This window comes from Alligator mississippiensis, chromosome 4 (genome assembly GCF_030867095.1).
Source record: "Alligator mississippiensis isolate rAllMis1 chromosome 4, rAllMis1, whole genome shotgun sequence".
Taxonomy (NCBI): domain Eukaryota; kingdom Metazoa; phylum Chordata; order Crocodylia; family Alligatoridae; genus Alligator; species Alligator mississippiensis.
In genome coordinates this window covers 252,211,069-252,234,946 of record NC_081827.1, presented here as the reverse complement: position 1 = coordinate 252,234,946, position 23,878 = coordinate 252,211,069, and the positions used below count along the sequence as shown (strand labels likewise).

Below are 23,878 nucleotides of genomic sequence, written 5' to 3'. Positions count from 1 at the left end.
ACCCATTATTTTCGTAAAGCAGTTAGGATAAAAGCAGCTACTCTGAATACATCCAACGCAAACAGCACATCCGATTTTTTCATAAAGCAAAAGATAACTTGAAAAGAATATATATTAAAATGAAAAAAAACTATGAATCTCTCGCAGAATATATATAAACAAGTACCCAACATTTTTTAAAAACCCTTAGAAATGTAAGGTTGAAAACACTCAACTGAGGGAATGTTTATGATCATCTAGCCTGTATGCGATCAGAAAGGATGTTTGTACAGCCGGGTCTCTCATGTGCATTAGCTTTCTTGCTGTAAAATCCTGGTAGAGATTAAATGCTAGCAGTGTAATGAGGCAGAGTCAAATAGGGATGAAGGTTATGGTGTCTACCTCACGCAGCTATACCACGGGAAAAACGATCTAGACCTTGTCTCCACCGGGATGCTGCAGCGGATAAATAACAAACACCATTTCTCTCTTTGGAGGGGGGGAACTCCATAAACTTTCTGGCTGCGAAGACACAGACACGTTATTGCACAAGAAAAGGAGAGACAGAAATAGCATTTAATGCAAAGTTGCAGGTGTCTTTAAGAACCTGACTATATAATTATTTCACCGTAAACCCTCAAGGGGCAGAGTTAAAGTTCTGCATCTAATGTCGGCTTTCCTATTTCTTGACTTCTCAGTGCTTAAGATGGAATTCATTCTACCTTCATTTTGCATTACTGGAGTTCTTTAGCTTTAATTTCCTACATCTTTTTGAAGAAAAATAACCTACCTGCCCAACAGGACCCTGTCAATGAAGGCCAAGTTCATTAGCATACCTTGTGCTTATAAATTTAGCAACACTGGTAAGCTAATAATTATCTGAATGCTATAATATGCATATGCCCATAACTGTACATGTGTATACTAAAATATACTGCTTTATTTATATGCAAGCTTAAGTGCCTCTTATCCTAAAGCCAGATTTTCAACCTCCTCACTGCGTCTATTTGGCTTTTTTCCCCATTTAATTTAATATTGATCCCTAAAACAAAATTATAAAATGTTATTTGCTCACTAGCTGGGGTGACTAATTGAGTTTCATGGAGAATTAGAATGTTTTTATCAGCAGCACAGTAAAAGGAGGAAAGTATGCTTTGTATCTGGGTTGGCACATTTTCACGACAGATTTGCAAGCCTGACTTCTTAAAGCTGGAAAATAATTTAAACCAATCTAAAGCCTCATGTGTGGCTCTTAAACATCTTACACTGCATTACAGCTTTAATTTGTTAGCCAAATCTGCATTGAACCAAAGATTTCAGATCTACCCTCTGACTACAGCAAACAGGGCTGCACTGTATTGGAACTATACACTGTACTGGAACCACAGGCCAGTCAGCCTTACCTCGGACCTGGGGAAGCTTTTTGAGAGAGTTATCCTGGCGCATGTCCATGAGGGGCAGCAGGGGAGGTTATGTTCAGGGGCAACCAACACGGGTTCATCAGAGGCAGGTCCTGTCAAACCAACCTGGTGGCCTTCTACGACCAGGTCACAAAATCCTTGGACGCAGGTGTAGCAGTGGACGTAGTCTTTCTGGACTTGAGGGCCTTCGACACTGTCTCTCACCCCATCCTCATTAAAAAATTAGGGGACCGTGGCGTCAACACCTACACAGTCAGATGGGTCGCTAACTGGCTGGAGGGCCGCACCCAGAGAGTGGTGCTGGACGGGTCTTAGTCGACCTGGAGGGATGTGGGCCGTGGGGTCCCCCAGGGCTCAGTCCTCAGGCCCGCGCTGTTCAACATCTTCATCAGAAACTTGGATGAGGGGGTGAAAAGCACCCTGTTCAAATTCACAGATGACACTAAGATGTGGGGAGAAGTGGGCACGCTAGAAGGGAGGGACAGGCTGCAATTGGACCTAGGCAGGTTCCAGGGGTGGGCGAATGAGAACAGGATGGGTTTCAACACTGACAAGTGCAAGGTGCTGCACCTGGGGAGGAAGAACCAGCAGCAGACCTACAGGCTGGGGAACTCCCTTCTCGTCAGTGCAGAGGCAGAAAAGGATCTTGGAGTCATTATTGATGCCAAAATGAACACGGGCCGACAGTGTGGGGACGCAGTCAGGAAGGCCAACCGCACCTTGTCGTGCATCCACAGATGCATCTTGAGCAGGTCCAAGGAGATGACCCTCCCCCTCCATGCAGCACTGGTCAGGCCACAGGTGGAGTACTGCGTCCAGTTCTGGGCGCCGCACTTCAGGAGGGATGTGGCCAGCATGGAAAGGGTTCAGAGGAGGCCACCCGCATGATCAGGGGGCAGCACGGCAGGCCCTACGAGGAAAGGCTGAGGGACCTGAACCTGTTCAGCCTCCACAAGAGAAGGCTGGGGAGGATCTAGTGGCCTGTTACAAACTAGTCAGGCGGGACCAGCAGGCATTGGGGGAGTCCCTGTCCCCCCGAGCACTACCAGGAGTGACTAGAAATACCAGTCACAAGCTGGCAGAGGCTAGATTCAGACTAGACGTCAGGAGGCGCTACTTCACTGTCAGGGCAGCTAGGACCTGGAACCAACTTCCAAGAGAAGTGGTGCTGGCTCCTACCCTGGGGTCTATAAGAGGAGGTTAGATGAACACCTTGCTGGGGTTATTTGACCCCAGTACTTTTTCTTGCCATGGCAGGGGGTCGGACTTGATGATCTGCTCAGGTCCCTTCCGACCCTACAACTGTGAAACTATGAAACTATGTATTTACAGCCAACGATAGGGAGAGAATATATAAAGAAAGGTTCAATACATGCAGGCAGCTTCATGCATTTGAACAGTCTTAAAGCAGGATGTCAAACATACGGCCCACGGGCCGGACCAGGTCCATAGAGCCGTGGGGTCTGGCCCGTGGGTCACCGGACTGGCCCCATGTACTGCAAGCAGCACAGGGGTCGCTCCGGGGGACAGCATGCCACCCGCGTCCCAGATAGCCGGTGCCACATGCAGCGCCGGATCCAGTCCACGTGCCCTAGGAAGCATGCACCCCATGATGACCTCAGGGTCCGCATGCACAGTGAGCCCAGGAGCCAGTGCATGCTGCCCTTGGCGTGCAGGGCTGGACTGCAGGCAGCACTGGGGGCAGTCCATGGCACGTGCTGCATGTGGCAGCCCACCAGACCTGCTCTAGATGCTGGCTCTGGGGGCGGTCGACTGGGACATGCCAGAGCCAGTGCACAGGACCAGTCCAGCAGGACACTGCATGGAGCTCGCACCTATTCTGAACCAGCTCCCTGTGCCGCCTGCAGTACGAGGTCCAGCCCGTGTGCTGCGGGCAGTGTACGCCATGTTGACCCGGGGGCTGACCTATGCTGCATGCGGTGCGTGGGCTGGACCCAGGGCTGCAGGCACTACACAGTAGGGACAGATCTGGTCTGGCCTGCAGAGCTGGACACCCCTGTGTTAAAAGAAAGCCATGCTCAGAAAGATCTTGTTTTCCATTTGGCCTTGTGGAGCAGTGACCGAGCCTCTAGCCCACCACCGCAGACAAATACTATCAAACGATGGGTTGAGCAGGGTGAGAGGAAAACTGCCCCACCAAAGAAAGAGATGAATAATAGCATATAAAGCTCAAGCTACCAACTCCATCACTCCTACCACGCACACTGTAACTAAAACGGGACATTTGGCATTCCAGTTCTGATACACTAAGCTCATTGAAAATGTCTTTCTTAAGATTTTACACTCCATAATTACAGTAATGAAACTACAGGCTGCATGAGAGAGTGATCCATATGTTATTAAGATTAGGACTTTTTATAAGGTACAGTTTCCTTGGGAGTGAATACTACAGGCACTTTGCTCCAGGTTTAAAGCACCTGTGGGAAAAGCGCCTCAGATATATCATTAGCAGTAACGTTTCAAAGACATGCATACATTTTTATTGCTTCACTGTGGAGACACCAAATGCAGAGCAATCTTTCAATCCTTGCATTAGGAATACTACTAAGACGGGCTATTGTTAAAAACAATGGCACAGTAGTTCGCTATTAAAACATGGGCTTCAAGAAGCAAAATCAGTCACAATCTGTCTGTGGGAGCTTGATCGCTAGCTGATCTGCAACCAATGTGAGAACAGAGCGCCAGGACTACCATTACCTGCAAATGTTTTGTATGCACTGCACATATATCCTCAGTCTTTTAAATATCCCATATCCACTATGATTTTGAAGTCTCATTTACAGAAATGCCTCTCTAAAACATGGTGCAGAACAAAAGGTGACGGGAAAATGGTGATATTTATAAAGGAAAATTCATTTCCTATTGAAGCTTATAATTCTGTTGCTTGTTCTTTGCACTAAAGCCGCTGGAGAGCTGGCTGAAAAAGCTGCTTGAACAGGGCTGAATGTGCAACAAGTTACACAAATGTTGGGGGGGGGTTGCAAACTGGAAAATACTGCTGCATCCATTTAAACCAGCTTTAGGATGCAATTAGAAATGTACCTCCCAGGCCCTGCAAAGGGACTATTCCAGATTACCTGAAAGTGTAAATTTCCTCCAGGCCTCCTTCTTCCTCCAAAGCAAACATCAATGTCCGCACCACACGGATACCTGCTTTCTGCTGCTCAGTTAATCCTTTCCTTGGAAAAGAGCTTCTGCGCATATCAGAACATGGGCTGTCACCCATAGCCCCACTTTCATCCTCATCCGTCACCACTGGAAATGGCAAGCTATGAATACAATTAGAAGCTGTAAATTTGTTTTGCTCATTAACTCAAAAAAAACCCAACCAGCTGCATGATTAAAAAAAAAAAAAAGATGGAAATTGCATCTGGAATGATTCCTGCCGTCTAGCTTCTGTCTAATGCTATTTCAAATGTCACTTTGAAGCCCCAACAAAAGCGACCCTCCCAGACTCCTGCTCACGATGCTGCTATTACTCATTCCTGCAGTAACTGTTGTTCTGAGTAGGATTTTAATCGCCTGCAATATCTGGTGAATTTATGAATAAAGTTAACATTTCTCTTGCGTGGTATGAGTCTGCGTTAGAGTTTAACGAGGGCCTCCAGACAAAATGAGTTTTGCTCTACCTCAAACTGTGCCGTTAGGTTAATTAAGTATTAAATGGCCATAGAAGAAAAAGGCCTGTTAGGTCATCTCCCTGTATATGCTCTGCTGTTTTGTCTAGCCCAGTTACAAATGACTCGAGCAATGACTTTTCAACACTGCTCCACACCTGAAAAGATCACAGCCTTCTCGAATGCTTCTGGGTATTCCAGCTAAATTTTTCATGGCTTATTTTCACCTCGGTACTCCTTGTGAAAATTCACATGTGCAAAGCTACCTCCTTGTCCTCCTCCAAATCCTCCCTTTCCACAAAGCATATCAAAAACCCACACCAAGGATTAGGCCGCTGGTGTGTAGAGACTGCTGCTCGTCATGCTAGCCAATATGATCTTGTCGTTCCCTTGTGCTCCGTGGCTGTACCCAGCGGTTGCCTTTTGTTAGGTACATACGCGCCAGGCTTGCGGGAGCTGTGAGTAGCAAACAGCAGCACGTGCCAAAGGAGCATGTCATGTAAGATGGCAGTAATGCAAAGACAATGCAGGGTGACTTCCATACTCACAAGAACTGTAGCGAGATTCCTGTTTTCTTCAAGTTGGCAATGATAATCTCAAGAAGATCCTCGCTGAAGGGACTGCTGAGGTCTGTAAACACCTCAATGTGCTGTCTGTCGTATTTCTTTCCTCTGAGAAAACACAAACAAAAGATTTCCACAGATAAAATATCCTGTTGGATCATCTTCTGAGCCCTTATTTGCAAAGCTGTAAAAGGTATCCCTAATAAACTTTAGAGCGGAGCCAATGCTTGGTAACCAAAATCCCCATCGCAAACAAGATTTGCTGCCCTTAAGTATAAGAATATATCCAATCAATACGGCTTCCTCTTTACTATTGTTTTTGTTGCTGTGCCCTTTTCCTGACATTTTCCCCCAAATGAACTGAGGTGCTGATCCTGAGCTGACTTAGCTATATTGGAGTAAATGCACAGATGTCAGTTCACACCAGCGAAGATCTGGTACTTAGCGTTTAGGAAAGGTCCTGGCTGCTTCCACTTCAGGAACAAACTGATGTTGGACTGTATCTAGGCAGGTATTGGGGGGACTTTCCATTCCTGTTAAAATAATCTGGCTGAATAAGGTAGCCTTTTCATTGTGTAAGCAGGGCTACACATGCTGCTTTCATAGTAAGGCTCAGGATTTCTTATGCAGTTTTAGGAATAAGGTAGACAAGCTCTTGTATGGGATGGTTTAGATAAGGATGATCCTGCCTTAGGTGAAGGGAGGTGGACTACATGTGAGCTCCTGAGGTCCCTTTCAGCCTGACTTTTCTATTGTTCCTGAAAGCAAAGATTAGCTAGGATGCTCCAATTAAATGCACAAATTTCATCCCTGGGGGCTGGCTGCAAGTTGCTCTCCCAGGAACGTGCTGCAATCAAGCCCCAGCATACAGCCCAGAAGGGCGCTCTATAAAGTCAGCCCCTGAAAACATTACCATTTCCACCCAAACTGTAAGAACAGCAATTACACAAGAACAAACCCAAAATATGCAAACTAAGACAAATTACCTTTTTTTATTTATTTATTTAAACCCTTTCCAAAACAACAAACACTAAAGTGTAGATCCCCCCTCATACTACAGGAGTGGTTCTCAGCCTTTTTAGACTCAAGGCACCCCTCGTTAGATTTAAGGCACCCCTACAAATATGCCAGCACTCAGCTTTCACTCCTTTTTTCACTATAGTAAAATAAATCAGCATTTTTTTCAGCTGCAAAGATCTCAGAAAGGCCACAACAGGTCAGACTGTTTTTACCACTGGATTGCTTTCTTGATATGCTCTGGGTTTACCTTGTGAATCACGTTTACACATCTAAGAGCTCTAATATGGTGTGGAAACCCATGGCCCCCTTGGAAAAGTGTTAAGGCACCCCAGGATGTACCGGCACCCGGCTGAGAATCACTGTACTAGAGCACTTGCGCGCAGACTTATACTGGCATAACTCTATAGGTTTAATGCAGGGGTGAGTAAAATAAGGCCCATGGGCCAGATCTGGCCAATGGAGACATTTTACCCAGCCCGCGGTGGGTCCCTTAGCCCTGCCTGGCCCAGGCACGGAGCAATCCAGGCCATGGTGTGTGCTCAGGTGTGCAATGGCGCTGGAGCGGCGCAGCTGCCGGACTCACCTTCCTGGCAGTGGCTCCTTCTGGCTGCCGCCAAACCCAGCCCTGCTGCCCAGGCACCCTGGCCTGTCTGCCCTGCACCCACAGCCGGGGGTGAGACCCACGCAGGCAGGACACCTGGCTGGGCAGCTAGGATGGGGCTGCAGGCTGGCTGGAAGTGGTGCTCGAGGGCAGGACAGGCGGCTGGGGCTGGGGAGACCCAAGGATCTTGGGAAGGTCTGGGGCAGAGCCAGCACACGTCCTTGCCCCCAGAACTGAGGCTCTGCCAGGCGGACTTGATCAGAGTACCCGGCCCACGCAGCATCCGGCCACTCTCCTGGGACCCCAAAATTCCCAATGTGGCCCACGGGCCCAAATAATCGCCCACCCCTGGTTCAAACAAACTTGGGTTGCCAAGAAGTACGGGTGGTGGGGCTTTACCGAGTGTCGCACGTTTTGCAGAAACCACTCACGCGTATGCTCTTATCCCACAGGATGTGAAAGCAGACCTGCAGTGGCTTACCCCTCTTACTGAGGGCTAAACCGCGTGTGATAGCTTTCACTTACCACAGGGTACTAGCACGCACATGGGCAATTAACTTAGAGCAGCTGACGTGCTGGAAAGCCCTTTACCTCAGGGTAACTTGTCTGTTTGCCCAGGCCCTTCCTAGTTTATACTGATACGATTTTCCATGCAGACAGGCTCTTCTGTTCATAGGAACACAGACCTAGAAAGGATCTCTTCGGTCATTAAGTCCAGGCCTTTTCTGCTACTGACACCCCCATAAACAGCTCAAACTTCATCTGAAAACCAACTAGGGCTTTCTTTGTTTTTTTGCCTCCGCTTCTCTGCCTGTAACCTCAGTGCTCTGCTGCGCAGAAATCGTCTTTCACTTTCCAGCTTAAATCCATTCATGACCAATATATACCCATTTGGTTTAGTGCCAACATTGCCCTTTAGCTCAAGTAGTTTTTATCCTTGCAAGGTGTTTACTCCTATGTTTGCACAGGCACAATCACATCCCTCTCTCAGGCTTTGCTCTGCTAGGCTGCGCAGAGCAAGCTCTTCTGGTTCCCCCCCATCATCTTAGCTAACCTTTTTTCCACTTCTTCAAATATGTATTAATTTATTATGAACCCTGGTGACCAGCGCTGCACACAGTTTTCCAGATGAAGTTTTATCTGTGCCTAGCACAATCCCTCTGTTCACTACAATTCCTCAGCTGATACACTCGGGTTTTCTTTAATTGTTTGAGAGGCAGGGACTCACCTGTAAGTTCTTTCGGAAACTTATTATCATGGTTTTTTTAAAAAGCAGCATTTTCTCTATTCACAGAGTGTTGCTGTTTTAAAGAGAAGTCAGGTCAGCTTTGAAGATCCCACCAGACCTCTTCTACAAATGATCCTAGGCTACCGTACTTACACTGTTTCCTTCTGCAGCAAGTCCATGCACACCACAAGCGCATCCAGGACTAAGTGCGTTAAAGAAAAAAACATGCTTAGAATAAGACTGTTATAAATGCTCATGTCTTTCCCATGATATAGCTCTTAATTTTAGCAACTCAAACACAGTTTATGCTGACAAGTTATTTTTAACCACACATATTTTAATTTTCCAATGTCCTCCCCGTGGAGAGGCTCCTGTTAATACCAGCATGTGCCTTACCACCTTAAGTGAAAAGACTGTTTCAAGGACCCAATTATGTGATTGTCAATAAAAAATTCAAACAGGGGTAGGATCAGGCCCAATAAAGCATATTTATAGCCCATACCATATTAGTGTAACCTCTTTATGTTTGACATCCAGGAACAGAAACTGCATGTAGCTTCAACAAATGACATTCTTCATGCAGTTTCCCCCTGAAAATGTGTCTCTGACATCCTCTTCACAATTTCTTTCGCAAAAAAATTTTCGCTGAGGACTTATTCTGATCCCTACGACCCCAAGAAACAGAGAATATGCCCAACTTGGGGCAACACACAACTGACTGGCTGCAGGCTCCTCTGACTGTTCTGCTAACCTGACTTTAGTTCAAAAAGAAATCTCTCTTTTGGGTGAGGAGAAACTGAAAGAGCTTTTAAATGAAACACTAAAAGAACAGTTGTGGGCATCCGGCTTTAAAAACTCCTCATTTATGTCACCAACAGCAGCTCTGCTGATTCAACCGAACGGGAACTTTTCACAAAAGAAGCATCTCTCACAGAGAAATCAAGAAGTGTCTATTCGATACGTCCTCACAGATGCTTCTGTGTTTGATTTCTAGCTCTTCTGGCCATGGGGAAGTTTTTGAAAAGTTTTAACGTGATTAAAAAACTGTATATTAGGTTTTGTAACATCTCTTTAAAAAGACAGTGTATTTGATACCGAAGGTATCTCTCTTCTGTAAGAGGGAAAAAGAAAACATACAGAAATGTGGTCAACACTTCATTAACTCTAAACTTTCTATTAGCAACAATTCACTGGGACCAACACACTGCTGCTACAAAAACCCATTGCTCCATAAAGTAATCTAAAATGTGGTTCATGGAGGAATCTGGCCCCTGTGCAAACTTTCAACTTGTAAATCAGGAGAACTGGACAAGCTTAATGTCTTGAACAGCAGAGCTAGGCCAGTTGCACAACATGCGCCCCCAGTCCCCCATGCAATTTTATCTGGTTAGAAATTGTCTGCAGCCAGAAAGGATACAGTCAGCTTGTTGAGAGCCCGGTTGAATCTCTTTTTCTATGTCCTCCAGCAAATCAAAATCCGGGAGCATCAGGTGTCTTTTCACAGTGATGTTCTGATACTGATCCCCACTGGCGAGGTTATTCTTGGTACCATCTGTACCAAACAAAACCAGAGAGACTTCATCTTTGCTCTCGGCGAACACCTGGGGATGGAGGAGGTCCAAAAAAGATATAAAAATATACATAGCTTTGTAGATACATATAGTTAATAGACAGCAAGCTATACAAATTTTGCAGCTGAGCATCAGTTAGAGCAGGCTCATTTTGCAGTGATACCATATATACAACTCTTCCAGCTGTAATCACATATGTGGCTCTCTAATTTAGATTTAAAATCAGCCAGCAGGCTGCAATGGGACCACTAGCTGATATCTGGGGTAAAGTGAGTAAAATGGGATGCTGCAGTTCCCAGTGTGATCCCATAAGATACTAAATCTTCGCATTACTTCAGTACTGTAAGCTGAGAGAGCAATTCTTTGCAGAAACACCCCTTCCAGCCTAAAAAGGAAGTGTCCCATGTCATCCAAGGGTGGGTGTCCCATGTCAGAAAAAGTTCACTTGTCTTAGTTCGCATATTTTGAGTTTGTTCTTGTGTAATTGCTGCCAAGGGAAAGGCTAGTACTCACATGCAACAGTAAAGGAGAATACTTGTAATTATTTTCCGTTTACTTAATAACCAAGGAATAAAGAAGAGTGTCTGGTAGGCCTCAGCCTCACTGTTCCCTTCACAGATTCACACTCAGGTGCCACGTCTAAGCATACCACACATAAAATGAAATCACAAGTACCTGGCGCTGAACAAATTTCATCACAACCTTCTTGGCTTGTTCAAACGGAGACTCCTCTCCAGAGGCAGAATTGCTCATTGAAAAGCCTACGTCCAGACATAGCGCTATGGCTGCCTGGAAGAAAAACAGCAAGCTGAATTAGTATACATTGGGGCTAATCTAGGCGAAATCATTTAAAAAGTGTATTCATTCCTTGAGCAACCTAAAACTTACATTTTAACCCTCCACGTTATTATTCCCCATAATTCCCTGTATTACCCGTTAATCTGACTTCTAATATGAAATGCATATATACAGGACAGGGGTGTAGGTTGTAGCCGTGTTGGTCCAAGGACACAGGCAGATGAGGTTCTTTGGGCAAATCTGATCTCTTTTATTAAACCAACTCAAATAGTTGGAAAAATTCTTCTTTGCCAGCTTTCGGGTATAAATACCCTTTGTCAGGCTGAGGAAGCACCTGCAGCTGGTGTGTGCTCTTCCTGGATGGAAGCAGGAATATATCCAGGACAGTCTCTCCTGGCCTTCCTATAGTGGCTGAGACTGTGCTCCATCTAGATCAGTCTCCTATCTCAGAGACTGGCCAGTACAGATGTTTAGGGGAACGTGCAACCAGTCAATAACAGAATAATCTGCTCTCAGGGGAGGTTTTTTCCTATCCCTGTCCATTAGCAGGTGGCTTTTGCAGTGAAGCATTAACCTATCACCCCTTCTGATTGTAAAAACCCTGGTTAAAAGCACCTAAATAGCTCAGAAGACCTAAGCCCCATTTTCAAAAGCGCTCGAGTCACTTAAGGGACCAAATCCCAGTGACCTTAGCAATGCATGACAAGCAATGCTTTGGACCAAGATATTCTTCCTAATGCCAGGGGCCTGATCTACACTACAGTGGTTTGAGTGGGTGCACACTCAAAGGCCCTATGCGAGAGCAGCACCTGCAGTTACTCCACCTCTCCCAACTGAAGTCAAGTTTCTGCTGCTGCTCCGTCGCCAGCTGCAGGCATGTGAAGACACTGCTGTGCCTTCAGCTGAATGCCGACATCCATTCGAGCTTCCCCCTGCCAGCACAGCTGCTACCGGGGGGCCACGGAGCAGAGCCGGGGTGTGCGGCCTGCTACCAGACGCTCCAGCCTCAGGTGCAGCATAGTATAGACAGAGCATAGGTCTCTTTCCTAAGTGGAGATACAGCTGATTTAGTCTATGCCGTAGCAATGCATAAGAACAGATCAAATGATCTCTTCTGTTTTCTACCATGATGCTCTATTAATGCTGAATTTCACCGTGCGACGTGTTCTCCATTCTACTTTTGTTAAGTTCCTCGTAGCCTCCATTTTCCTTGATGAGCCTAAATAATATCTGCCTGAATGAAGTCGGACGAGGAGTTCAGCAAAGGACAAATCATCCACTTGTTATGCCCCGAGATAGAAACTAAATGAGGACCACTTCTCATTTGCTGCCACAGGCTGAAGCACGGGATTTCAAGCACTCAACACCTCATCCGGTAGGCAGAAAATCCTTAACGTTGCCGGAACAAATCTGGCTGTGCCGGGCTATCGGTCAAGAAAACTTTTTCTAGTATAAGGCAGCCTGTTTTACAATGTGAGATGCATCGAAGTGACCACACAGTGGAGCTGCATGAACGACATGGGTGTGCAAGCAGTGGACAGGGATTCAAGGCTTGGGTTGTATTCTCTGCCTTGTTAAACGAAAAAGTCGCTTTACCTACTTCAGTTTGCATGTCTCTTCTAAGGATGTGGTCAAAACTAACGTATGCTTTAGAAACGGTGGGCTGGACGCACGGCACCCAGTCCGTCCGTGGGCTGGACAAGCATGGAGGGGGCAGGGGAAGCCTGGCCCTGATCCAGCCATGCAAGGGGTGGGCGCACAGCCCGGCCCCAACCCAGCCAGGTGGAGGCAAGGAGGCATGGCTTGGCCTCAGCCTGGCCATGCGGGGTGGAAAGGGCCCCGATCCAGCTGTATTGGGCTTGCTAATTTGGCAGTGAGCAGGGGTGGCAGTATTAATTGCCACCAAATTTCCAACCCGTGGGAATCCTTGCAGGCCAGACGCCATGGCTCCACAGGCTGGATTTTGCCCGCAGATTTTGCCGAGCTGAATACCCCTGCTTTAAAGATCCTCGATTCACAGGACAAAGAACTGCTTCACTGATCTTGCTATTGCAACACTATTTTAGGTTGCACTGAACTGTGGTAGCCAACAGGAGCGGAGAAAATAATTAAAGACTATAAATTTAAAGAGCCGCATAAGATTAAATTTATAGGGACGGCATCGATGGCAAAGTACTGCACTTGACCTTCTAGGCCACATCCAGAGGAGCACAGCCGTGCGGTACGTGGGGCTGCAGACACGCCTGCGGTGCCACATACTGCACGTTCAGTTGTTCTCCCAAGTAGGCGCAAAAATAAGTTGAGTGCAAACTATGTAGGTAAATGATTTTGTTTGGGTTTCTTTGTCAATCTCCTGGTCAATAACTAGATCTATTTTTCCCTGGTAAAGTAACTCCTGAGGCATTACGACTGCTAATGGAAATCAATCCCCCTTTTCCACATTTCTAGGCAGAAAGACGGTGCATCAAATCCAACACTGTCAAACTCTCTTGTGATCACCAAGTTCAACTTTTTTATCTTCATCTTCCGAGACGCTGGAGCATACGGAGAAAACGTGGCTTTTTCTATCTACTTTTTATGAAAAGGGACACAGGTAAAAATCACACTTCTGTCTGAACATTTCGTCCCCGCTAGTACTACAAGTAACAGTTAAATTCACTGGAAATAAGGAATATCAAGTCTGGCCCGCGTGCCACACACGGCACGACGCATGCAGTGCATGGGCTGGATACGGCATATGCCCTGCACAACCCTGTGCCAGATCTGGCATGTGCTGCATGTGGTGCACGGGGCCAGATCCAGTGCACGCTGCATGCGGTGTACAGACCTGCTGCTGCACTGCACGCACGCGGGGCCAGATCTCGCACGTGTTGCACGTGGGTCCAGTTTGGCATTTGCGGTGTGTGGTGCCCCTGCGTGCGGTCTGGCACGTGGACTGGCCTTGCGCTGCTCCTCCAGTCCGTGGATCGGCTCCGTGCTTCCCCTTGAGCCCGCAGGATGAGTCTGACACCCCTATTGCAAATGAGGGAGTCAAGAGGACCGGGCCTGCTTATTCGTGTGTTGGTTCGTGTCTTGAGTGCGTCTGAAAGCGCCCGTCGTTTCATGTGAGGACACTACTCTCAAGCACCGCTCTGCGGGGCCGCCTCCCCCACGCGTTTCACTCCTGGGCCCTTGTGATGGAGAGAGTGCTTAGCAGAAGCAGCAGCAATAAAGCAAACTTAAAATGGTACCCGCAGAGAAAAGCCACCAAGCGCGGCCCTAACTGCTCTGGACAGGCCAGAAAGGCACACCGCATCCCCGTCTCAGCGCTGCCCACAGGCCCCCACCCTTCTCTTTTGTCTCGCTTTTCCAAGGGAAGGTCTTCAGAAAGTCTAGCTATTCTAGCTCAAGGACCATCTGTTAAAAAACAGGTGTTTTCAAATCATTCAGTTCAAGAAAACAGCCCAGCGGAAAGAAATAGAGATGCCAGTAACGAGACCGGCAGCCGAAACCAAACGACCCCGATTTCGACGCCGCTGGACGAAGCACGACGGGCCCAATCCCGGCGGATAAAACGCCTCTTCCGAGCGCGTCCGCAGCGCGATCGAGCGTTGCTCGTGTCGACGCGCCGAGGTAACGTCGCGCCGCCTTGCTCGGGGCGCCGCGGCGGCGTTCCCGAGACCGGCCGGACAGCTGCAGACAGGAGTCTTCGCGCGGGTCCTCGTCGCGTCCCGGCGGCTGGACACGCGTGCCGTGTTAATCCGGAGCGGGTGAGCCCGGGGCGTCACCTGTTCACACACGAGTCCCCGTGGGGTGTTAATCCGGACGAGCACAAGCAGCGACTGAACGTGCACCGGTTTAATCCGGAGCGGGCTAGGCCGGGGTGAGACCCGTTCACATGCGAGGCTCCTCAGGGGCGTTAATCCAGATGAGCCGAAGCAGCAACTGAACGCACGCCCCCGTTTAATCCGGAGTGAGACCCGTTTACATATGAGGCTCTGAGGGGGCACTGATGCGGATTTAGCCAAAGCAGCAATTGAATGTGCACGGGGTTAACCCGGAGTGGGCTAGTCCAGGCTGTGACTGGTTCTCACACAGGCCTCCAAGGGGGCTATAATCCAGATTAACCAAAGCAGCAAACGAACACACATGGAGTTAATCCGGAGCGGGCTGCCCCGGGGCTGAGACCTGCTGAACACACACAGGGTTAATCTGGAATGGGCGTGACTGTTTACACAGGAGGCTCCAAGGGGCCGCTAATCCGGATTAACCGAAGCAGCAACTGAACACACACAGGGTTAATCCGGAGTGGGCTAGTCCAGGCTGTGACTGGTTCTCACACAGGCCTCCAAGGGGGCTATAATCCAGATTAACCAAAACAGCAACTGAACATACACACACGGAGTTAATCCAGAGTGGGCTACTCCGGGCCGGGACCCGTTTACACACAGAGCTCCGAGGGGACCTTAATCCGGATGAACGGACACACACACCCACCCACCCCCGGGTGAATGCGGAGCGGCGACCCTACTCCCCCGTCCCCTTCCCGCGCGGGGGGTTGTGGGACCGCGGCGGACCCGGTACCTTGCTGCCGCCGCGCGCCATGGCCGCCTCCTTCCGGCCGCCGCCGGCGCAAGCCCCGCCCCCGCCCCCGCGCTCGCCCCGCCCCTCGCCCCGCCCCGCCCCGCCCCCGCGCGCCCGGGGAGCTGCGCAGCAGCACGCGGGACACGCGGCGGAGCTGGATTCGCGTTTGCAACCCAAACAAAGTTTGTAAATAACTTTTTTTTTTGCCAAAACAGAGCTGGCTTAATACAAACTAGCGCCTCGACCCCGTTTTGAGCAATCCCCGGCCTCCACGCAAAACTTATCCGCATTTCCCAACGAAGGACACGCGCCGCCACTCCATCCCTGTGGTTTCCATGCTCCATCGCCCCGGCCATTAATGGGCGCTGTGTTTTGAGTCTCAAGTTGCCTGGTTTGGGATGGCGTCTTACCCTTGCTATGTACGGTGCCTTCTGTTGTCCAAGTACTCGCGGGCGATGATGCTCAAGCTGCCTCTTCCCTCCCCGGCCAGCTCAACAGGCTCTGGGAGGCGGACGACGCTGTCTGATCCCGTCTTCGCTCTGGCGGCTCCCCTCGGCACCCTCTCCGAGCGGCTCGACCCCCTTGGGGCTGACCGGACGCGGGAGCCGGACGGAGAGTCTAGCAGTGCTCGCACCCGCGCCGAATGACCTTTATCCATCCGGTTTGTAACGGCGTTTTAAAAAATAAAAGCATGCCAAATGAGTTTAACGAGGCTGATTTTCTACAAACGCCTGTCGGATGGTGTCGAGGGTATGGTGCCTAGGAACCCCAGACCCGGCCCCGCAAGCGATCGTTGTCGGCACCAGGGAAACGCACAGCAATGGGATGGTCCCTAACCCAAAACGCTCACAACCCGAGAACGAGAAGAGATGGGTGCGGGCGGGTAGAGTAGAGTACACAGGGGGAAGTAGGAGGAGGCAGTATTGACCCTCTTGACGTGCAGCGCTCTCGGTATACTAATGGCCTGGGCATCGCAGCAAAAATAAGTTTATAACAAGGCCTTAATTTTCACTTCATCTTTTCCGGAGCAGAGAAATAAAACCCAAGCTCCAGGCTGGGATCAGTATCCTGGTGTTGATGGAGCACCCTGGTCCCGGGTGTGTTCGCTGGGATGTCTGGGGTTGACCGAGTGAAAAATCACGCGGTTGAAACCTGGACCTCTCGGCTCAGAGCACAGAGCCCGGATCTCAGGCAGTGGCTCAGCGCTATCGAAAGGCTGATGAACTTGGTCCGAGCGTAGATTTGCAATTGAACCCAAAGCAAAATGAAATGAGCGGAAGCTGGACCCGCATCATTTCTATCCCCCCACCTGTAACATAGCACATCCTAGCACACGACTCGATACATGTCATCATGCGGTACGTGAATTACAAACACAAACAGACTTGTCGGATCTGCTTACTTCGTCTAAAGAAGCCCTCTCTAATCACCTCTTTCCCCTCTGCCGAGCTTCCTTTTAGACAGCCATCGGAGCTGATTAGCGGGCTCCGTCGGGGGACACCAGGACACTGCTGGACGGCCTTCACTCATAACGCTTGCCCAAGAGATGCGCTTGATTAATTGGCTATTTCCATTTACCCAAAGCAGGTCTCCGGCTATAAATAATAAATGTGTGAAATCCTTACAAAATGGGCAGCTGGGGCAATCCAGATAATCCTGGCTTCACCAAAGTGACTGGGAACCCAAATCTCTTAGGCAGCCTCCTTTGCTTCTCTGTTTGCTCCTCTTGTTACCTCCCCCCACGAAAAGGAAGGCCTGGAGTGACTGACAGGGGCCTCAGGCTGCAGCGATGGGAAGTCAGCCCGCTGCTTAACTTCATCCAGCCCCTGTGTAAAGAAGCAAAGGGAATAGTATTCCTGTTCTGCCATGAGAAGGAAGACATTATTCAAAGCCTTGCAGCTGTGACCCAGCTGGTTCTGATGACTCTTGTCAAGCCTGAGTGGTTTCGGGGTAAGGAGATCTCCTTTGCTTTGCTCCCTGCTGGAGCAATTGGATGTCGAGCAGACCCAGGGTAAGGGCCTCAGCCAAGGAAAGCCCCGGAGCTGGGGAGGGGAGTAGAAAAGCCTGTTGGAAGCTAAGCCATTATCTTAATTGAAATAAATACCCAAGGTGAAGCTTTCTGCAGAAGACTTTAATAGGAGATCATCAGAGAGCACCTGCCTGGGCTCTCTGGCAAGGTAGAACAAGGCACTAATTATAAGGGCCTGGAAGCAAGGACCCAGGGTAAAACAAGGTATTAATTGCAGGGTACGGGCAGTCCGACACGGAGGGGAGACAAGCTTGAGTCTGTACTCACATGAGACAAGCGTGACAACAGTGAACAGAGAAGTGGTGCCCAAAGCAAGGCAGTGTTTGGGGCTGCGCCTGCTCAATTCCCTGCGCTTTGGGGCTTCCCACACCAGCAAGAGGTAAAGATTTGCAGCACGTGGGGTTGTCTTCTCCCCCTTCTTTCCAAACACCTGGCCACGAGCAGCAGCTAGAGCTGTGCTGTAGATCAGCACCTGGATTTGTCACCTCTGCCTAGTGGTTCTTCATGATCCCCTGCAGAGATGTCAGTGTGACAGACTGTGGAGGTCTGCTGCCTTCTATTGAATGCCCCTGGAGGACACCGGTAGCCTGGATTTATCATCCAAGATGAGAGGATCCTGTCTGTGCTTTGACACGAAAGACCGATCTGTCTCTGATGCAACCCTAAGGCTTCAAAGGGCTTGGACCACGGTTGTACCTGGCTCATTAGTGTCTGATGCACCACCGAACTATGGTTTCTCAAAATCTTGTAACAGAATCAGTCCTTTGTGGTTGTTAACCATCTTTGTTTCTGAAGCGCGCAGGGTTTATTCCTTATCCATTCTGCAGGAGCACATGGGAGGGGAGGCGGTGAACCTGTTAGCAGCCAGAAAGTGGCTATGACGGGAGTGTGTAAATCTAGGAGGAGTCCGTACCACCTTCTCCAACCTCACCTGAACGTACACCGCAGGAAAAGTTGCCAGGAAAAGTGAGTGCTTGAATGCCACCTGTGTTACACCATCTAGACCAGTGGTTATCAACCTCGGGTACACAGTGCTTTGCCAAAGGGTACATCTGTGCCTACATTTTAATGATGGTGGTGGAGCTTCCGGCTGGGTCAGTGCCCAGTAACTAATGGTGCTGCTGAGCGTTAGTGTCAACACTTTTTCAAAGGCACGAACATGCCGAGAAGTTGGGTATGGGGGATATGAGCAGTAATATTTTGCGGGTAAAGGAGTATGCAGTCACAAAAGTTTGAAGACCATCGATCTAGGTCCCTTACCAAAGCCTCTCTGTCTTCCTGCTATCATGGAGGGAAAACACACGTACAGATCAGCACAGCCAAACTAAACAAGATGGTACTCCTTAAACTGCCAGCCTGGGACTCAGTCTCACCTCTGAATTTCCTTACGATGATCCCTATCCTCAAACCCGTACCCATGCTTTAAATGTCCCTACTCATGTGAGCATCATACGGAGCCCAACATGTGCTCAAGTGCTTCCCTGAATCCAAACCTCAACTAAAAATGTCTATAGAAATAAGGGTCGCCTCATTAAATAAAGGAAGCAAGACTGGATAATAGCAATTGGCATTTGTTTTTCTTTAATAATTTATTAGCAGACTTATTTTCTTTGTATCTTTTTAAGGCACATTAACGATCATTCGAAATGATCTATACCATGGTTTTGGGAGATATTCCTTGATGCCTTGCTAATAGCAACCTATTCCTCTCTTTCGCTTCCAAAGTCTGTGGATCAGGTAACCAACAGGCTCTCGGCCTACCTGCCTGCAGCTCCGTAAGCAGAACCAGTCTGCTGGGTCACTAGGAGAAGGGTATTTCCAGACACAGCAAAGCCACCCAGTTTTTCATGTGGCCTCTGCAAGTGCAGGAAGGTTATCCAGCTCCCTGCTGTAGAGCAAAAAACCTTATTTTAAAAAGAAGTTGGTCAAATATTTTCTGTACTTGTACTTCTGGGCTTGCTTTTCCCAAGGATTTAAGTTTCGTTCCACTACCGAGATGGCACTTTAGTCCCCCGGCGGCCCTTTGCAGTGCAGTATAGGGTCGAGTAGGAAGAACTGAGAGCACGAGCACTGGGAAAGGAGGGGGGGGGTAATGGCAGAAGACCAGCCTGGTTTAGCAGGGGACTCTTCAGTGAGCTAAAACACAAAAAGACAGCTTACAAGAAGTAGAAACTTGGATAAATGACTAGGGAGAAATACAAAAGTATTGCTTGGGCATGCAGGGATGAAATCAGGAAGGCCAAAGCGCAACTGGAGATGCAACTAGCAGGGGACATGAAGGTTTTCTATAACTATGTCAGCAACAAGAGGAAGATCATGGAAAGTGCGAGTCCTTTACTGAATAGGGGAGGCAGCCTAGTGACAGAGGGCGCAGAAAAGGTCTTCGTGGGCAAGGTCAGCTCCCAGACTAGTGCACCTGGCAGCACAGTCTGCGGGGATGAGCAGCCAGCAGTGGTGAAAGCACAGGTTAGGGACTATTTAGAAAAGCTGGAGGTGCACAAGTCCATGGGGTTGGATGCGATATACCTGAGGGTGCTGAGGGAGTTGATGTGATTGCAGAGCCACTAGCCATCATCTCTGTTTGCCCTTTTCCAATCAGCCGGTGCCTCTCCTGATCACCATGAGTTTACATAGTGCCCATATTTAAGAAAGGGAAAAAGGAGGATCCAGGGAAGTACAGACCGGTCAGCCTCACTTCAGTCCCTGGAAAAATTGTGCAGCAGATCCTCAGGGAACCTATCTCGAAGCACTTGGAGGAGAATGTGATCAGTCAGCATGGATTCAACAAGGGCAAGTCATGCCTGACCAACACGATTGCCAGTAAATTCCATTAAAAAACTCTGTTAAAAGAACATTGTTTGCGAAGTTGAGCACTCAAAAGTCAGAAAAAAACCAGAACTAAGTTGTCTCTGCATCTTGAAGATGTCCATTGTCTCAGGACTCTTGCCTTATTTGTTGCAGAAGCTGGACAGAGGGCAGTGAACAGGGCAAGGGGTTGTAGGAAGGAAGATGATGGCCCCATGGTTGAGGCATTTGAACACCATTCTAGAAAAAATGGATTCTGTCCCTGCTTCTGCCACAGCTTTCTTTGTGGTGCTGGACAAGTCATTCGCATCAAACTTTTAACAGGTGGTCATTTCTGGTGGTCCCTAATGATGCGCTCTTCGCCTTTCCAGTGTCCAGCTGGAAATGCTGGGGTCAGAAGGGATAATACCGCAGGCAACTGTGCTGACTGGATGCTGTATTTGAAGATACAGAGTGCTACATAAGAGTAATTACTCTGAAAAATCTGGCATTTGGAATCCCAAATGAGCATCCCAAATTAGCAGACACTTTTGACTTTATTCTCTCTGTGCTTCAGTTCCCATGTGAAATAGAGTTCCTAGCACCCATTCATATGATAGAGCATTGTGAGAATAAATATATTAATATTTATGAAGCATTTAAATGCTATGGTGATGAGCGCCACAGAAAAGTCATGCATAAATGAATAATAATATATTTAGAGCTGGGTGTGGATGGTGTGAAGTAAATGTAGTCATGGGATAGGAATTGAACAACGAGGATACCACAAAATATTAAATACCTGCTCATTAATTGATCCCTGTCCATCCTGTGCACTGAATGAACCAGGGGCCCTATGGAAACAATACTGCGCGATCATGTCATTAAAAACTGTATCACAGTGCACAGGTACAAGGGAGCCAAATTAAAGTTGTATGGGGTTCCCTAAATCTGGCATTACTTATATTTTAATGCTTGACCTTGCCACGGTTTAATGATATTTTAGCAGGTTCTTGGATGCAATTCCTGCTTACACTAGATTTTTTTTTACTTTGCAATCCAACCACTGGAGGGCAACCTGATCACAAGTACGTAAGCACATTCAAGCATTTTCTCCTGCAGAGGGAATTAGTAACCTTGATTACTGGTAAGTACGCCTACATTCAACGCAGGGTTTTCTGAGCCTAGCATCATGCAAAAAATCAAAACATCTTTTACCTTTTTTTGTGTGTGCTTATTTTGAAATGTGGTTTTAAAAGATTCTCCCAGATTGAAGATTTATTACACTGGGTTTCTGCTCAGGCTAACATTTTTCATGACTTAGCTCTAAACCCCTGGATTATCAAAGGGATTTCTACTGGAAGCAATGAAAGACCCTTTCACTCAAGTGTTGCAAAAGGCAAAATGCTATTCAGTGTAACAGTACTGCAAGCCTGACAGATGTTCCTGGTATTAAATTAATCCTGACATATTTAGATTTTGCTGGGTCAGGACAGCGATTCTCAACTAGGGTGCAGTGGCAGACATGATTTGCAAGATAAACCCAGAGATTTCAAATGGGAATCTATAGTGGTAAAAACATTCTGATCTCTTTGCAACAGAAAAAATACTCTATTTTCTGTAGTAAAAAAAACTGGTTAGAACTAAAAGCTGGCATTTTTTGAGGGGGTCTTACATCTAAAAAGGTTAAGAACCGCTAGGTTAGATGGTTAAATCTGTTGCGACGTATATTTCATTACGAGGGTTTAAGTGGCTATGACTAAGAGGCCCTTATTTGACTCATCAGAATAGGCATATCCCCACAGAATCTGGTTCTTTAATAACATGTCAAAGGAGCTGTCTAAACCAGTGAGGCTGGAGAGGTGGAAACCTGCCTACAGCATGCCAGATAGAAAGAGTTAAGTGGATCTTGGTGAAAATGAAAGATAAAGGTAAATCAGGAAGGGATGATAAATATGGAGCCAACAATTTCACATGAAATGGCCCCAAAGCTAGCAGAAAAGCAGGCAGCTCACACTAGAGAGTTAAGTGGAACTGCATTGCCCACGTTACCCAGACCCGGGTTATCTCATGGGCACCGTCTCACCCTCCACGTGCTCTCGGTTTCACCTTTATCTGTCTTGCATCACTGGGCACGTTGGCGCAGCAAGCTTTCCGTTTGTGTGCTGCCTCAAGTGATCCAGCTGCCGTTGGTGGTTTCCTAGAGAACGCTTTTGTATGCTGTGCTTCTAAGATGAGACATTTCATGGAGCGTCTGCATTTCCTTTGAGGGTTCAGCATAAGCCTTTAGCATCCTCTCACTTCTACCTTCCCACCCCCGCTCCTGCATGTGCACTTGCAGACACGTGCACATGCACATTCTGGCTAGCAACACTATTTAATCCACACGGCACAGGGATTTGTCCTATATCTATCAAATCAGAGAGAGAGAGAGATGGAGGGAGAGGAAAGAGGGATCCTGCATCGGTGTGTGAAGCAGACGGCGAGCAAAGCTCCACTCTGCCAAGGCTGCTCTCACCATCTTTTCCCAAACTGAATGGAGAATGATTCCCTTGCTAACCTCATTTGTCTACCTGCACTTAGAAGTTGACTGGAACGAGGGTGAAATGAGGAAGGCTTGAGGGAGCACTGGTTAAAGAGACAGTATCTGCCTGCTTTGTGTCCCCCCTCCCAAACCATGGGGTGACTTAGCAGCTTTCACAAATGCCACGGGAGGTTATTTTCAGCCTCTACTTCCTATGCCTCTAAACTCAAATACGTATCTCTGCCTCTAGAAGTGGAAATAGCCTTATATAAGCAGAGCCAGAATCTGCTTAGGCACAGCTGAGAGGCAGAGCATCAGTATGATGGAGGGCATCTTTGTGCAGCAGCTACTTGAGCTACTGCCAGCACCAGAGACCATGCCCTGCTTCTGCTTTTTGTGTATACACCCTGGCACTAACCCATAAAATTATCACGTTCCACATTCAGTCCAAAATTGGAAAATCATGCATCTGTTAGGCGGGGAGACAACAGGTACTTTTTAATTTCATTCCAGGCGATTTCTTTTCTGAAAGAATTTGGATCTTTTGTGACATCTTGCCAGTATTTCTTGTGAGAAAAAGCAAATGTTCACATTTCCATATCTTTCAATCAATAGTTTTTCAAGTGATGACCTTGAAACAAAATTTCACAGGCATTGCTCAAAATCAGGGTAACTTTTAAGAACCAGACTGGGATTGTTTTGTTTTTTCGTGGTAGCTTTTATTGGACCCGTGACATCTCTCTCGATCGTGCAGTCATATTGAAGGGAGCTAGAAGAGAGTGGAATAGAGGAAGCAGCAGGCGCAGCAAAGAGATGATGGAAGACACACAACCTCATCAGGGCGCAGGGCTGCCCTGGGCCCCCTCTTTGCCTCTAGGAACGAGCCCCGTTCTCTTGCTGCCATACCTGCAATCTTTCAGGCGTGCACACCAGAGTAACAGGCCTGTACATGTCAAATTTTGGTGTGTTTTTTTTTCAGGCAGCCCCAATCCAGGTGTATAGCTTTTGCAGACTGCTGTGTAATTCTTTCTGTTTTAAAGATGTAATTACTGCAGTTTGCTCTTGGTCAGGAGAGGCTAACTCCCATAATGCAGAATTGATGAGGTCTGAGATGTCTTTTTTGCTAGATGGTAGTAACACATATCATGGAAGGAGAGAC

At 47.9% G+C, this 23,878-nt stretch overlaps 1 protein-coding gene across 1 annotated transcript in view; it reads right to left on the bottom strand.

Moving 5' to 3' along the window:
- XRCC5 (X-ray repair cross complementing 5) overlaps positions 1 to 15,437 on the bottom strand; it is a 71,553-nt gene extending 56,116 nt beyond the window's left edge. Inside the window, exons 1-6 of the mRNA XM_014602456.3 lie at positions 15,383 to 15,437; positions 10,697 to 10,810; positions 9,868 to 10,051; positions 8,604 to 8,652; positions 5,587 to 5,709; positions 4,499 to 4,690 (exon numbers count right to left, since the gene is read on the bottom strand). Of these exons, the coding sequence (XP_014457942.1) occupies positions 4,499 to 4,690; positions 5,587 to 5,709; positions 8,604 to 8,652; positions 9,868 to 10,051; positions 10,697 to 10,810; positions 15,383 to 15,403 (683 nt within the window). The 5' untranslated portion in view covers positions 15,404 to 15,437. The remainder of the gene's footprint in view (positions 1 to 4,498; positions 4,691 to 5,586; positions 5,710 to 8,603; positions 8,653 to 9,867; positions 10,052 to 10,696; positions 10,811 to 15,382) is intronic.
- Positions 15,438 to 23,878: the final 8,441 nt, after the last annotated feature.